The sequence below is a fragment of the Nycticebus coucang genome, chromosome 8 (assembly GCF_027406575.1).
Source record: "Nycticebus coucang isolate mNycCou1 chromosome 8, mNycCou1.pri, whole genome shotgun sequence".
In the NCBI taxonomy this organism is placed as follows: domain Eukaryota; kingdom Metazoa; phylum Chordata; class Mammalia; order Primates; family Lorisidae; genus Nycticebus; species Nycticebus coucang.
Window position 1 is genome coordinate 96,932,606 of NC_069787.1, and position 15,919 is coordinate 96,948,524.

The 15,919-nt window shown below is 43.8% G+C and overlaps 1 protein-coding gene across 3 annotated transcripts in view; it reads left to right on the forward strand.

The window, feature by feature from the left end:
- Positions 1 to 15,919, forward strand: part of RAD54L2 (RAD54 like 2) — a 111,660-nt gene that overhangs the window by 82,171 nt on the left and 13,570 nt on the right. For all 3 annotated transcript variants that reach the window (XM_053598795.1, XM_053598796.1, XM_053598797.1), the window contains 10 exons: positions 1,550 to 1,746; positions 3,456 to 3,798; positions 4,480 to 4,657; positions 6,297 to 6,548; positions 6,774 to 6,892; positions 8,065 to 8,183; positions 10,531 to 10,630; positions 11,364 to 11,569; positions 12,297 to 12,469; positions 13,446 to 13,642. In XM_053598795.1, the coding sequence (XP_053454770.1) occupies positions 1,550 to 1,746; positions 3,456 to 3,798; positions 4,480 to 4,657; positions 6,297 to 6,548; positions 6,774 to 6,892; positions 8,065 to 8,183; positions 10,531 to 10,630; positions 11,364 to 11,569; positions 12,297 to 12,469; positions 13,446 to 13,642 (1,884 nt within the window). The remainder of the gene's footprint in view (positions 1 to 1,549; positions 1,747 to 3,455; positions 3,799 to 4,479; positions 4,658 to 6,296; positions 6,549 to 6,773; positions 6,893 to 8,064; positions 8,184 to 10,530; positions 10,631 to 11,363; positions 11,570 to 12,296; positions 12,470 to 13,445; positions 13,643 to 15,919) is intronic.

Consider the following 15,919-nt stretch of genomic DNA (forward strand, 5'->3'; position numbering starts at 1 on the left):
TGTCTCAAACTCCTGGTCCCAAGTAATCCTCCTGTTTTGGCCTCACAAAGTACAAGAATTACAAGTATGAGCCCCCATGCCCAGCTTGTAGTTGACCTTTAATGGTACAACTTCTAAAGCTTTGAAAGGTCCAAGCCTGTTTTTGTTTTAGATTTAAATAAAATATCATTCATTATTTATTATTTATCTTTTTCAGTTACCCAGGCTAAAGTATCATGGCATTAGCCTAGCTCACAGCAAACCTTTAGGTGCAAGCGATCCTCCTGACTCAGCCTCCCACATAGCTCAGACTATAGGCGGCTGCCACAATGCCCAGATAATTTTTTATTTTTAGTAGAGACAGGATCTTGTTCTTGCTTAGGCTGGTCTTGAATTCCTGAGCTCCAGTGATCCTCCCACCTCAGCCTCCCCAAGTGCTAGGATTATAGGCGTGAGCCATCACACCAAGCCAAATTTAAATAAAATTATTTATGTTTCCATGCCATCAAGTCGATCTGATTTCCAAATATTTAAAGCTCTTTTTTTTGAGATACTCTCACTTTGTCGTCCCTGGTAGAGTGCCCTGGCATCATAGCTCACAGCAACCTCTAACTTCTTGGGCTCAAGCAATTCTCTTGCCTCAGCCTTCCGAGTAAGCTGGGACTACAGGTGCCTGCCACAACACCTGCCTGTTTTTAGAGATGGGAGGGTCTTGCTCTAGCTCAGGCTGGTCTCGAACTGGTGAGCTCACGTGATCCACCCACCTCAACCTCCCAAAGTGCTGGGATTACAGGCATGAGCCACTGTGCTCGACTAAAGCTATTTCTTGATCCATGACACATAGACATGCTACCCTTTCCCCTCATTAAAATGGATAATTGGGAAGGTAGACTTTACTGTATTTTTTGCATAGATTGCCTTTTGTGATATTTGGTCATGCATATAAAAATGAGATTATGAATGACCCCATAGGTGGTTGATCAACTGCTCTGCTTTCTTAGATTTTAGGACTGTTAGTCCACCTGCAGCTAATGAAATACATAAGGGCCTACATGTTTGGAAGTAGAGCGATTGTGCTGAGGATCATCTGTTCTCTGTTGCTTAGTTTCTTTGTTTGTCTTTAGGTCTTTATTCACTGGAGCCCAGGCAGGTGAACAGCAGAATGTTGCCCTTCCTTTTGTGACTGTCTTCATCATGGGAATAACTTGAAATGCTCCCTCAAATGTTGAATTATAGTTATGCACGTACATCCACAGGGGTTGTCATTTTCTCTTGAATTACTATATTTCTTGCTATTTAACCATCATCATTGATCCAGTCCATCCTTGGTACAATTTCTGTGTCTGGGATGATGGGAAAGTCCTTGAGCAGTTGGCCTACCCTGTGCTTGCTGCCACATGAAATCTGTGGCAATAAGGAGTTCTGAATGTATATCAGTACAGATTTGATTGTGAGGAATTCCTCATGGGGATCAGCAGAGCAATAATACTTTGTTCACCATTTAAAAAAAAAAAAACTTTGTTGAGATATGATTCCTTTCTCACAAAATTTTCTCTGTTCACTTTTGCAGGACAATGGCATCTCGTGCTAAAGTGATGGCTGATTGGGTATCAGAAGGTGGGGTGCTGCTGATGGGGTACGAAATGTATAGACTCCTCACTCTCAAGAAATCCTTCACAACAGGTAGACCGAAGAAAACTAAAAAACGCTCTCACCCGGTCATCATTGATCTGGATGAGGAAGATCGACAACAGGAGTTTCGGAGAGGTGGGCAATCTATCCTGGGAATACTCCTGGTGATGTTTCAGGAAAAAAGAAATAGTATCTGCATATAGCATCTAGTCAGGTGTGAAGTGCATTATTGATGTGAGTTGTCATAAACAGGAAATCCTGGTCCTTAAGAGGGGCAGGACAATTTCTAGATCTGAGAGCAATTTTAGGCTTTCAAGAAGGTATTGCTTTCTCTTGAAGCTGTACAGTTTGGTTAGGCCAGGACACACACTGGCTTGGAGGAGACTCCTGGTCTGTCTGACCCTCTTTCTCTCATAGAATAGTTGGAAGTGTAACCACTTTTATGACTTTCCAGAGATAGTCTGAAAAAGCATTGGGAAAATATTTATCAGCCGGGCACAATAGCTCACAACTGTAATCCTAGCACTCTGGGAGGCTGAGGCAGTTGGATAGCCTGAGCTCAGGAGTTTCAGCCTGAGCAAGAGCAAGACCCCATCTCTACTAAAAATAGCCAGGTGTTGTGGCGGGTACCTGCAGTCCCAGGTATTCAGGTGGCAGAGGCAGGAGGATGGCTTGAGCCCCCAGGAGTTTGAGGTTGCTGTGAGCTAGGATGAGGCCACAGTACTTTAGCCCCGGTAACAAAGTGAGACTCTGTCTTAAAAAAACAAATAAATTAATTAAATAAACAAAGTGCTTAAATCACTAATGCAAAGACAGAAGGGCTATAATGTTGTTTGTAGATTTATAAAAAGGAATTTATCCTAGTTGCTTTTAGTGAAACCCATTCCTTTTATGGTTCTAGTTCTACTCCCTTTTTAAGGGATCTTTATTTGGAGATGAAAATTCTTAAGGGTTTAGAGGCCATTTCATTTAATGGGTCTCTTCATCTATGAGATTATGTTTATTTTAGGTTTGCTGCTTTGGTAGACCTGGGATGAATTTTCCATTTAGCAATGACTGGGGAATAACAGTGGGAAGACCCTGTCCTTTAGCTAGCTCCTACCAGCCAGCCCTCTGAAGGAGTCAAGACACTGGGAGGTTGAGGCAGTTCAATGGTGAGAGCCCACTGAAGTGTCTGGATTATGCTATCATTTTTTTTGTTTTTGTTTTTGAGACAGAGTCTCACTTTGTCACACTCAGTAGAGTGCCGTGGTGTCACAACTCACAGCAACCTCAAACTCTGGAGCTTAAGTGATTCTGTTGCCTCAGCCTCCCAAGTAGCTGGGATTATAGGCACCTGCCACAATGCCCAGCTATTTTTTGAGACGGGGTCTCACTCTTACTCAGGCTGGTCTTGAACCTGTGAGCTCAAGCAACCCACCCACTTCAGCCTCCCAAGTGCTGGGATTACAGACGTGAGCCATCGTGCCCGGCCTGGATTCCCATTGGGTTTTATCCACATGCGTTTTTAATCCTAGGCTGGCACTGTGTAAGGTTCTTCTTTCTGTTGCCCAGTGGTCAAGGCCTAGGAATACAAGTCAGTTTTAGACTAAAAAAATAAAATAAAATAAGGAAAGGAATGGGGGAAAAGGGATTTTTATTGCAAGAGTCAACAGCCAGGTTAGCATCACACCAAATGTGCAGGAGCTTGAATGGCTGGCTCCCTTTCACCAATGGGGGCTGACTCTTGCTTTCCTGCTTCCTTCATTTCTTCTGTCTCCTCCAGGGTGCACCCCTACTTCTCATATTATTGACTAAGAGCAGGCCCTATCACCTTCTGACTCCGGATCCTCTTCCCTCCCTAGAGTTTGAGAAGGCCTTATGCCGCCCTGGCCCTGATGTGGTGATCTGTGACGAGGGACACCGCATCAAAAACTGCCAGGCCAGCACTTCACAGGCACTGAAGAACATTCGCTCTCGCCGCCGGGTGGTGCTGACCGGGTACCCCCTGCAGAACAATCTTATTGAGTACTGGTGCATGGTAGACTTTGTGCGCCCAGACTTCCTTGGCACCCGGCAAGAGTTCAGCAACATGTTTGAACGCCCTATCCTGAATGGGCAGTGTATTGACAGCACACCTCAGGATGTCCGCCTCATGCGGTACCGGAGCCATGTCCTGCACAGTCTCCTGGAGGGCTTTGTGCAGAGGTAAGGCATCCTTAGGCACCTGTTTTCTAATCTTCAGGGGGCCCTGGTGCAATGCCATGCCAAGGCTATTATTATGGAGGGATTGTGGAGATGTAACATCAGGAGGCTTCTTCCTAATGGGGCAGCAGTAAAACTTTTCTTTGGATGAATAGCTAGCAGATAATGACTAGCCACTGCTTCAGTTCTCTTAAAGTTTGGCCTGTAAGTGCTTCTCTCAAAAGTTATCTTTAAAGTTACTGAAGACACCTATCTTACTGAGAAAAGCAAAGAGAGCTGCTATTCTGCAGACTTGGGTGAAAGAATATAAGTGCTTCTAGGGGTATGGCCTTAGCAGTTTTAGCATCTTAGTAGATCTAGCTTAGGTTTGTCTAACGCAGTCCCCTCATTTTCCTTAGCATGTATAGAGAAAGCTCAGCAAGGCAGCCCTGAATTGGGTAAAGAACCTCAAGTTCCCTGATCTCTGTTGCTTGGGATAGGTCACACTGCCTCTTTGTGTTAGTTTTCCTTCTTAAGATGAACTTCTTCATCATTGCTGAACCACTCTACATTATTGCAAGGCCACAGTGTGTGTTCACATCTTTGAGAAGGAGGTGTGGCAAGAATCCAACATTCTGTTTTTATCCTGCACTGACCCTGTCCTGGCTATACTACTTTACTACTTTTGTCTGTTTGTCTCTGTAGGAGAGGCCACACTGTGCTCAAGTTTCATCTCCCTGCAAAGGAAGAAAATGTGATTCTTGTGCGACTCTCCAAGATCCAGCGAGATTTGTATACACAGTTCATGGATCGCTTTCGGGACTGTGGTAGCAGCGGCTGGCTTGGGTTGAACCCCCTTAAGGCTTTCTGCGTGTGCTGCAAGGTGCAGTTGGGGCCACAGGGAAAATTGAGATGGGGACTAAGGATGCACATGGTCCCAAGGGAAAGTTACTCCTACTGGGAGTCCTTAATAAAGGAAGAAAAAAGTAAGAGGGGGCCACCTCAGTTCATTGCCCTGGAGGATTGGGGGCTACAAAGAGAGATGTGCTGGTTATACTCAGAATATAATATAACTGGTGCCCCTTGTAGTTGTGCACCTTAGCTGCACAAATCGTTATAACCAAACTTGATAAATCACTTTCTTTGTCGCTTTCTTTTTCACTTGGAAAAGGGTGGTGATGGAGGAATATCGTGGGGTAGAGTCTTTGATAGATAGTATATAGGTAGTTTAGACAAGTTATAAAGGGTACCTTCTGTTGGATTCTATGTTAAATCAGATTGAGATCTCATCCTGTTATTGAGGGACCTATTTCTTTGACTTAGTATTTTTGGCTGTTTTCAGCAGATCTGTTAGGTATTCTTGATTGACCACTGCTTTAATAAATTAGCTGAGGGGCGGCACCTGTGGCTCAAGGAGTAGGGCGCCGGTCCCATATGCTGGAGGTGGCGGGTTCAAACCCAGCCCCCGCCAGAAATCACAAAAAAATAAATAAATAAATTAGCTGAGGCCTATGTCTGGGTACAGGTGGAGTTTCAAAATATAGTAGAACCTCTGGCTGGGCACGGTGGCTCACGCCTATAATCCTAGCACTCTGGGAGGCCAAGGCAGGTGAATTGCCTGAGCTCACGAGTTTGAGACCAGCCTGAGCCAGAGTGAGACCTCATCTCTAAAAATAGCTAGGTGTTGTGGTGCCTATAGTCCCAGCTACTTGGGAGGCTGTGGCAAGAGAATCGAGAGTTTGAGGTTGCTATGAACTGTGACGCCAGGGCATTCTACCAAGGGTGACAAAATCAGACTCTGTCTCAGAAAAAAAAAAAAAGAACCTCTGTAAGTTGACCACCCAAGGGATTGTAATGAGGTGGTCAACATAAGGAACTAGGACTACTGTAGTGATATGTGTACATATATGAGGTCCATGTCAAAATCAGGTCAACTTAAGGAGGTAGTCAAAGTAAGAGGTGGTCAACTGTGGAGATTCTACCATGTGTCTTTTGTAGCCACAATCCTAGACCAGGGCCAGGAAACTAAAGCAGATGTGATCTGTGACAGTGCTTCAGCCTCCCTTTTTCTGGGAGTTCTCTACTCTTGCTAGGAATAGTTCCTGAAATGATATGATTGGTTACCTATAAGTCAGATACATTTGTCTATGTGAGGAGATTAGTCTTGTTTCATAGTTTCATATAGTAGCTGACTATAGCCAAATACTGAAACCAGAACATTCTTATTCTTTTTATTTGAATTAAGAATGCAAGGCTTGTGACACAGCCTTTTTGATTATGTACCAAATGCATTTGCATGGCTCCTGGTATGAACTCTCACATTCATTTGTCATGGTGATCAGAGCTGGTAGTGAAGGCTCATGCACAGGCTCTTTTACTGTTCTGGGCTCCTTGGCTTCAATCTTTGGTGTTAACAGTGTGTACTTTGGGAGGTGTGTTTTTTAGTAAGTGCATGTTTCCAGACTCCCTGGGGCAGCTTTGGAGTATTCTTTCTCTCGTGCCCCCTCTCCTTTGAACCTCAGATCTGGAATCACCCTGACGTGCTGTATGAAGCCCTTCAGAAGGAGAGCCTGGCCAATGAGCAGGACCTAGACGTGGAGGAGCTTGGCTCAGCAGGGACCAGTGCCCGCTGCCCGCCTCAGGGAGCAAAAGGGAAGGGGGAGGATAACACCTTGGCTTCTCCAATGGGAGAGGCAACCAACAGCAAGTTTCTACAGGGGGTTGGCTTCAACCCTTTTCAGGAGCGAGGCAACAACATCATCACATATGAATGGGTGAGTCAAGCAGATCATTCAGTAGTTATAAACTGCTGAGAAGGGTTGATGCAAAGCCTACCTGTGAAGAGAATAAGGGTGCACTGCCAAAGTATACTGTGCTGCCAACGTCTTTGCAGGAAATTATAAATGTGGCCAGTGAGCTGCTGCCTTGGAGGGAGAGAATTTTACTTCTAGTGATCTGGCCTTGGATCTGCTCCAAGCTGCCTCATTTCTTTCTTACAGGCCAAGGACCTTCTGACTAATTACCAGACTGGAGTCTTAGAGAACTCTCCTAAGATGGTACTGCTTTTCCACCTGATTGAGGAAAGTGTGAAGCTTGGGGACAAGATCCTTGTGTTTAGGTAGGAAGATAATTCCCAGTTGAGGCTGTGTGTTTATGGTAAAGAGTGACATAGCCCCAACAGAGCAAGACCAAGTAGGGCTGTACCAGCCTCCTTTTCTCTCTCCATGCCTTTGCAACCAAGTTCTTACTGTGAGATCCTTCTTAGTTGTGCGCGTGTGTTCTCTTTCTCTCAGTTTCTTTCAATGTGATTTCTCTACAGAGAACAATTCAGAACTTAGACTAACATTGGAGATAGTAGTCTAATCCTTCAAACCATGATTTGTTTTTGTTCACCCTAAGAGCTAAGAATAGTTTTTACATTTTAAAGGGTTGTTAAAAAAAAATACAAAGAGTAAAAAATAAAAAGTATGCAGAATACATGTGTGTGGTGTACAAAGCCTAAAATATTTGCTGTCCATTTACAGAAATTGTTTAGTCTAATCCCATAGTCTAATCTGTTTCTGTCCTTTCCCATCTTTTTATTTTTATTTTTTTAAGCTTAGTATATAAGACCAAATAAGTGATGTGATTTGTTCCAGAGTTACGTTTTCAGTCTGGCTAGAGCTTTTGAGTCTTGTCAAGGTCACACAGAAAATAGATTACTTCTCTGTTCTAACCAGATTGTGGTCCAAGGAGAACCAAGCAGTAGGGAGTGCAGTTCAGAAAACTCAGAGTGAAAGCCTCTACATGTGACATACCTTGAGAGGACATCAGTGATTCTATCCCAGAGAGAACCTAGTGCTCTCCTAATTTTGTGCATCACTTCTGAGGAGACTGGCTCTCTACATATCTTGAAAGCAGCTGAGTAATTTTCTCTCTAGTAAGACCCAGAAAATTGTTTGTGGTCCATAATCAGATCTAATGTATATTCACGTGGTGTTTGTTTTTAATTTTGAAACAAAATTTGTTTTTTGTTTGTTACTATGCATTGAGCTAAGCCCCAGAAATTTTCAATTGAGGATATAAAAAACCAAGAGAGTATTTTTTCAGTGTTGTGGTGGTAATAATAAGTATGTGGATAATTCTGCTCCCATTATATGTGAGGGAGAGTACCCTTGGTGGTTCTTGCTCTTATAGGGAGTAGACTGTGGGAGTTTCCACTGTCAGAAGGTTACGTAAAAGTATGGGCCTGTTTGGAACAGGGTTTGTTTGGGTCTGGGAGCCATGTGAACCAAATGTTTTCCCTTTCAGCCAAAGCCTTTCTACCTTGGCTCTCATTGAGGAATTCCTGGAAAAACGAGAAGTGCCCTGTCTGCCTGGTGCTGAGGCGCAAGGAGCACAGAAATGGGTTCGAAATGTCAGCTACTTCCGTGAGTTTATTGTTGCTTTTCTGGAGACTTGACAAAGTCTACTCAGGGGTTTCCTTTCCTTTCTTTCTTTTTCTTTTCTCCTATTCCACTGTCTGTCAGATACATGGGAATATCTGTGTTAGCCAAAGAGCAGAGGGATAATAAGAGCCAGATATTGTGTATGAGGCTCTATACTAGGGGCTGGGGGCTTGGGAGAGATTGAGAGAACGTAGAGAAGTAGAAGGCATAGGCATTGTCTTCATCTGAGATGTGACAACTCAAGGACAAATACAAAGTAACACTAAGTGAGTTCCCTAACAGGGGTTCTAAGGAGAATAAAATCACTGTGATGAGGAGGAATGGAGAAGGCTTTTTGAAAAGATGGAGAGAATTTGAATATACAGAGCTAATGTGCCATTCTAGGCAGATGGGGTGGAGTGAATACAAGCCTAGATTATTTATCTCCTATAGGGGAGCTAATATCTTTAAGAGGATAAAAATTGTTTTTTTAAGGGAGTGTGAAAAAAAATCCTAACTCTGTAAGTCACAGTTATACTTACGGTATATAAACAGAGGTATAGTATATCTGTGGTATTCAAATTTTATGGAAGACATGGTATGATTGGAAAAAAATGTTTGAAAAGGCTCCTTTAAGGGGGTGGTAATGGAAACAAAAATGGAGAAATATTGGCCTCAGCACTGTTGACATTTGGGCTAGATAATTCTTTGTTGCAGGGGGCTATCCTATGTATTGTAGGATGCTTAGCAGCATCTCTGGTCTCTACTTACTAGATGGCAATAGTTTCCCCTAGTTTTGACAACCAAAAATATCTCTAGGCATTGCCAGATATCCCCTAGGGAATGGGAGGGTGGAGAAATCACTCTTATTAGAACCACTTGCTTAAAGGAAGGATCTAGAGCAGTGGTTCTCAATCTGTGGGTTGCGACTCACAGGAACTGTATTAAAGACTCATGGCATTAGGAAGGTTGAGAACCACTGATTTAGAGAAATGAAGGTTCAAGGGATAGAGAGGAGACTTCCAGCACAGGTCTGCCCCAGAACTTGTGTTTACTGTGTAGGCTTGCCCAATGAGTCAGTGGTGTGCTGTGGTTGGAACTCAGATTGGAAAGGTAAGTTAGAGTCCTGATTGAGAACTCCAATACCAGACACTTAAATTGTTACTTCCTACAACTGTAGTAATTCAGTTCTTCCTGTGGTATTTCCTACCCTTAGCTTTGCCCTTTACTTTTCCTGAGGTGACAAAATGTTGCCTCTCTTCTCAACTGAAGGTTTTTTGTCTCTCCTTTGAGCTCCCTTCCTTTCACTCATGTGTCCCATACCACTGTTCCAGGTGTATTTTTCTTTTTTTTTTTTATGTTCTTAACTCAGGAACTTGTTAAACATGCAGATTCCTGGCTCAGCACCTGTGGCTCAAGTGGCTAAGGCACCAGCCACATACACCTGAGATGGCGGGTTCGAATCCAGCCATTGTTGTTCTGGCCTGCCAAACAACAATGATGGCAGCAACCAAAAACTAGCCAGGTGTTGTGTCAGATGCCTGTAGTCTCAGCTACTTAGGAGGCGGAGATAGGAGAATTGCTTGAGCCCAGAAGTTGGAGGTTGGTGTGAGCTGTGATGCCACGGCACTCTACCCCAGGCGATAGCTTAAGGCTCTGTCTCATTAAAAGAAATGCAGACTCAGGGCGGCACCTGTGGCTCAGTGAGCAGGGCACTGGCCCCATATACCCAGGGTGGCGGGTTCAAACCCAGCCCCGGCCAAACTGCTGCAACAAAAAAATAGCCGGGCATTGTGGCGGGTGCCTGTAGTCCCAGCTGCTCGGGAGGCTGAGGCAGGAGAATCGCCTAAGCCCAGGAGTTGGAGGTTGCTGTGAGCTGTGTGATGCCACAGCACTCTACTGAGGGCAATAAAGTGAAACTGTCTCACCAACAACAAAAATGCACATTCCTGGTGGAGGAACATTAAACTCTTAGTCAAAACACAGAACTCTTAGTCCTTCTGCATTCACCAGGATTCAAAGGGCTGAGTCATAGAGGTCACCTTAAGCCAGTGTTTTAGAAAGTTCTGTAGGTGATTCTTGTGCATGCTGAAGATTAAGGACCTTGGCCTTAGAATTGACCTGATTTAGGGAGAAATGTAGTTTATAATCCATGTTGCATGTGAGAATCACCTGGGGGTATTTTGAAATTATAGATGCCTGGGTCTCACTATAGACCCATGGTATGTCCAGGGGTGGGATCTGAGCATTATAGTATTTCTGTTTGTTTTGTTTTGTTTTGAAAACACTTTTCCCCAGTGATTTTTGCTGTATAATCTATCTACTTCTTATGGTTTTCCTTCCATTCTAGGGCTAGATGGTAGCACCCCTGCCTTTGAGAGGGAGCGGCTTATTAATCAGTTTAATGATCCCAGCAACCTCACCACCTGGCTGTTTCTTCTCTCCACAAGGTGAGTGGATTCTGAGAGAGGTGATCACAGGCTGTGTGTTCAGTTGGGCCACATGAACAGATACCCCAGAGGCTCATCCAAGTTCCATCAGATGAGATCTGCACAGATTTGTAACTTGTTGATATAAGAAAGGGGACCCCCAAAGGAAATTGTATTAGCAAAGTGTCAAAGTTCTTTGAGACCTTCATTAACAACTATGGTAATTAGTTTTTCTCTGAGGAGTGTTCTGAGGCTTAGATGAGGTGATGATGTGAAGAAGTGCTTTAATAAAAGTAGAAAATGCATTGTAAGTATAAAAGGTTGATGGCGTTGTCACATGCCAAGCAGCTTTGAAGACTATGCTGACTTCCTCCATCAGAATGCCCTTGGCAGGGTATATGCTGGTTATTTTCCTAAGCTGTTAGACTAAAAACACTGGAAACAATATGTAAGAAGTTTCCCTTCACCAAGGAACATCACTCTGGAGCCAGGATGTGGGGCTTTACTTGTACAGAGATACAGAGGGATGGACAGTGAGTTTTCTTTCTGAGCTGATAAGCACTTGCATGTTGGACTTCATGGCACACTTTCAGTGCTTGAGGAATGCACTGTTTATCAACAGGACAGCAAAATCCTCAAGTGTGCTGTGCTTAGGACGAAGAGTGATACTGGGGTAGGAGTCACAGAGGGCAAACAGATTTGAAAACTATCTTTAAGACTAAAGGCTCTGTAATTGTTGGCTTGTGTTTTGAAGGGCCGGATGCTTGGGTGTGAATTTGATTGGTGCCAATCGAGTAGTGGTGTTTGATGCTTCCTGGAACCCTTGCCATGATGCCCAGGCAGTATGTCGGGTATATCGTTATGGCCAGAAAAAACCCTGTCACATCTATCGCCTTGTGGCTGATTACACCCTCGAAAAGAAGATCTATGACCGTCAGATTTCCAAGCAGGGCATGTCAGGTGGGCCATCTTCCAGGCTCAGGAGAAGTACATTTATATCCTTATAAGTGTCAAGATTGGGGAGAGGAAGAAGCAGGATGTGGGAACACAGGAAGGCTTTGAATCATAGAAAACCAGCATTTCCTTTTATTTAATCCTGTTCTATTTTTGTTTTTGTTTTTGTTTTTTTGAGATAGAGTCTCAATCTGTTTCCCAGGCTAGAGTGCCATGGCATCAGCCTGGCTCACCAGCAACCTCAAATTCCTGGGCTCAAGCAATCCTCCTGCCTCAGCCTCCCTATTAGCTGGGACTACAGGCACCCACTACAGGCCTGGCTAATTTATCTATTTTTAGTAGAGATGAGGTCTTGCTCTCAACCTGAGCTCAATGGATTGATTGAGCCCAAGCAATCCTCCCACCTGGTCTCCTAGAGTGCTAGAATTGCAGATGTGAGCCACCAAGACCAGCCTCTTATTTCATTATGATTTAAATAATTGGTAAAGATGATTGAGCTCAACTTGTTGAAGGTGGGTTTAATGATAACAGCCAAGCTATTTATGCAAGTTTTTCTTGTATGATTTTTCCATTTCACCCAGGCCTCTTAGCTGCTCTTTCAGATATAGGATGACTTCTTCTGATTAGTGAGAGTTATGCCTCTCACAACCCCCCTTCTTTCTACTGACCTTTGTAGTAGTGTTTTTATTGTCTTTGCCATGTGCTAACTGTCTCCATGTTTTTACCCTTCTAGATCGGGTGGTGGATGATCTAAATCCAATGTTAAACTTCACCCGGAAGGAGGTGGAAAACCTACTGCACTTTGTTGAGAAAGAGCCAGCTCCCCAAGTATCTTTGAACATAAAGGGGATCCAGGAATCTGTCCTGCAACTTGCCTGTCTGAAGTACCCTCACCTTATCACCAAGGTAAGAACCTGGTATGCACGTAGTCTCTGGTGTAGCAGTCTCTGTCAAGGGAGGTTTGTCTGGCAAGCTTGTTTTCTTTATCTGAGGTGGTGTTTTATACAAGCAACTTGTACTCAAGTGGTTCTTTTCCTTGCCCCATTGATTCCCCAGTCCCACACCCAACTGCCTATTCCCACCCCTAGTCTGGTTATAGGAGTGCTAAACTCAGCTATGTGGAATAATTTGGCCAGTGTGAATTTTCTTAGCAGTAAGAGAGAGGGAGGTTCTGAAAATATAATTTAATTCTCTGAACTTCCCTAATCTTTTGACATGGAAGATAGGCATAGGTGTCTAAAGCTGGGGTAGGTTAGAGTTGTTAACTATCTTTTTTTTTTTTTTTTTTTTTTTGAGAAAGAGTCTTACTATGTCATCCCTGGTAAAATGCCGTGGTGTCACAGCTCACAGCAACCTCCAACTCTTGTGCTTAAGTGATCCTCTTGCCTCAGCCTCCCAAGTAGCTGGGACTACAGGCACCCACCACAATGCCTGGCTGTTTTTTGTTGCAGTTGTTTAGCTGGCCTAGGCTGGGTTTGAACCCACCACTCTCGGTGTATGTGGCTGGTGCTTTAACACTGTGCTATGGTCGCTGAGCCTTTTTTTTTTTGTTTGTTTGTTTTTAAGGCAAGGTCTTGCTTTATCATCCAAGTTGAATTGCAGTAGCATCATCATAGCTCACTGCAACTTCCAACTACTGGGCTTAAGTGATACTCCTGCCATAGCCTCCTGAGTAGCTGAGACTACAGGTGCACACCACTGTGCCCTGCCATGAATTTTACTCTTAATAGAAAGATAGTAAACCTACCTATGTGTCTGTGAGCAGGCTCTTCACTAGTGCTAGAGACAGCTGGCCCTTTTTTGACGTTTAAGTAAGGTTCCTTGTATTTCAGTCAGGTTGGCACAAACTGGTAATTAAATCAACATCCTTCTGTGTCCCCAGGAGCCTTTTGAGCATGAATCATTGCTCCTCAACCGAAAGGATCATAAGCTGACCAAGGCTGAGAAAAAAGCAGCAAAGAAAAGCTATGAGGAAGACAAACGCACATCAGTCCCCTATACCCGCCCATCATATGCTCAGTATTACCCTGCCAGTGACCAGAGCCTGACCAGCATCCCTGCCTTCAGTCAGAGAAACTGGTGAGTTGCTGAAAGGTGTGGGTCTGCTGCTAGACGAGGCCTAAATGCCTTTCATCTGGTTCCTGTTTTAGATGAAGGAAAAGCCTACAACTTGCTCCTTGGCTGCCATGAACTGAGAGGTTCAACTCTGAAGAGCGGTGCCAAAGCAGTTCAGCCCAGGTGTTTTTAAGTGGCTCTGATTTTGACTACTCAGGCTGAAAAAATGAACTACTGACTTTGGTGACTCTGAAAAGTCCATCTAGGCTCCTGGGTGGGAATGAGGGTTACAGCTTCCCAAAACACAGAGATCCAGCCCTTCCTCACAGATTTATTCTACCCCTAGCACCTTGGTCTTAGAGTACTTAGCAGTAATGTTCCAGAGTAAGGATCACATTCCCTCTGGATCTTGGGTTGTAGTCAGGGAATTCTGCTAATCCTAATGGGATTTCATTTTGTGGCTCTGCCATGATTTGAGCAGAAAAAAAAAAAAAAAATCAAAAAAATCCTTTTCTTAGGTACAGCTTCCGTAACTGCTCAGGATATAAGCAGGGTAGAAGCCAACTGCTAAGCAGAGAGAGAGGTTCTTTGTAAGATATTACAGAATAGTTATCTATGTTTAATTGTTTTTCATGACAGTGCTTCACAACCCTTACATTCCCATTTATTAACCAGGTCCACTGCCTGATTTGCATATTTTAATTGTTTGATTCTCTTGAAATAGAAGAAATTATTTTATTTGAGGGGAACAGATTTAAAATGTTTTTCTTACTAAGATTCTGTGCTGGGCACTGTGGTTCACACCTGTGATCCCAGCACTCTTGAGGCCAAGGCTGGAGGATCATTTGAGCTCAGGAGTTTGAGACCAATTTGAATAAGAGTGAGACCCTATCTTTACTAAACATTGAAAGATTAGCCAGGTGTTGGAGCAGATGCCTGTAGTCTCAGCTACTTGGGAGACTGAGGCAGGAGGATTTCTTGAACCCAGGAGTTTGAGGTTGCTGTGAGCTAGACTGATGCCATGGCACTCTAGTCTGGGCAACATCTTTGTACCCAAAACAAGGCCAAGCGTAGTGGCTTACACCTGTAATCCAAGCACTCTGGGAGGCTGAGGTGGGTGGATTGCTTGAGCTTACGAGTTCGAGACTAGCCTGAGCAAAAGCAAGACCTTGTCTCTACTAAAAATAGAAAACCTGAGGTAAGAGGATCACTTGAGCCCAAGAGTTGGAGGTTGCTATGAGCTATGACGCCATGGCACTCTACCCAGGGCAACAGCCGAATACTCTGTCTCAAAAAAAAAATAATAATAAAATTTATATATAAAAAAAGATTGTCACGTTATCAGAGTACTTTATCCATGTTTAAAAAAAAAAAATCTCAGACAGGCTCGGCGCCTGTGGCTCAAGCGGCTAAGGTGCCAGCCATATGCACCTGAGCTGACGGGTTCAAATCTAGCCCAGGCCCGCCAAACAGCAATGATGGCTGCAACCAAAAAAATATCCAGGCATTGTGGCAGGCACCTGTAGTCCCAGCTACTTGCGAGGCAGAGGCAGGAGAATCTCTTGAGCCCAGGAGTTTGAGGTTGCTGTGAGCTATGATGCCATGGCACTCTACCCAGGGCGACAGCGTGAGGTTCTGTCTCAAAAAAAAAAAAAAAAAAAACTCAGACAAAAAATAAAAAACTTTGCCAAACAAGGCTCTACAGGAAATGAAAATCATGTAAGATTTTTATATAAAACATTTATTTTGTTTTATTTATTTATTTTTTTAGAGAGAGAGTCTTACTTTATCACCCTTGGTAGAGTGCCATGGCATCACAGCAACCTCCAACTCCTGGGCTTAGGTGATTGTCTTGCCTCAGCCTCCCAAGTAGCTGGGACTATAGGCACCCGCCACAGTGCCCGGCTATTTTTTGTTGCAGTTTGGTTGGGGCCGGGTTCGAACCCGCCACTCTCAGTATATGGGGCTGGCACTCTACCCACTGAGCCACAGGCACTGCCCAGAGCATTGATTTATTTTTTTGATGAGTGAATTTATTACTTTTTGTGTAGCAAATTGAAGATACTTTCAAATAGAAAGTCACTCTCTTTCAAAGCCTTCAGACTTTTACTTTTTGTTATTTTCCAATATACTATTATCGCTTTGTTCTCCACCCCTTTTTTTTCCATTTTTTGGCTTCTTCTGTGTAACAGCAGAAGTGGACTAAGCCTCAGCCCAATAGAATAGGAGAAAAGCCACGGGGGAGCAGACATGACTAATGGTCTAGGTTGGGCTGTGAAACAGCCAGCTGTTTCTGGCTTT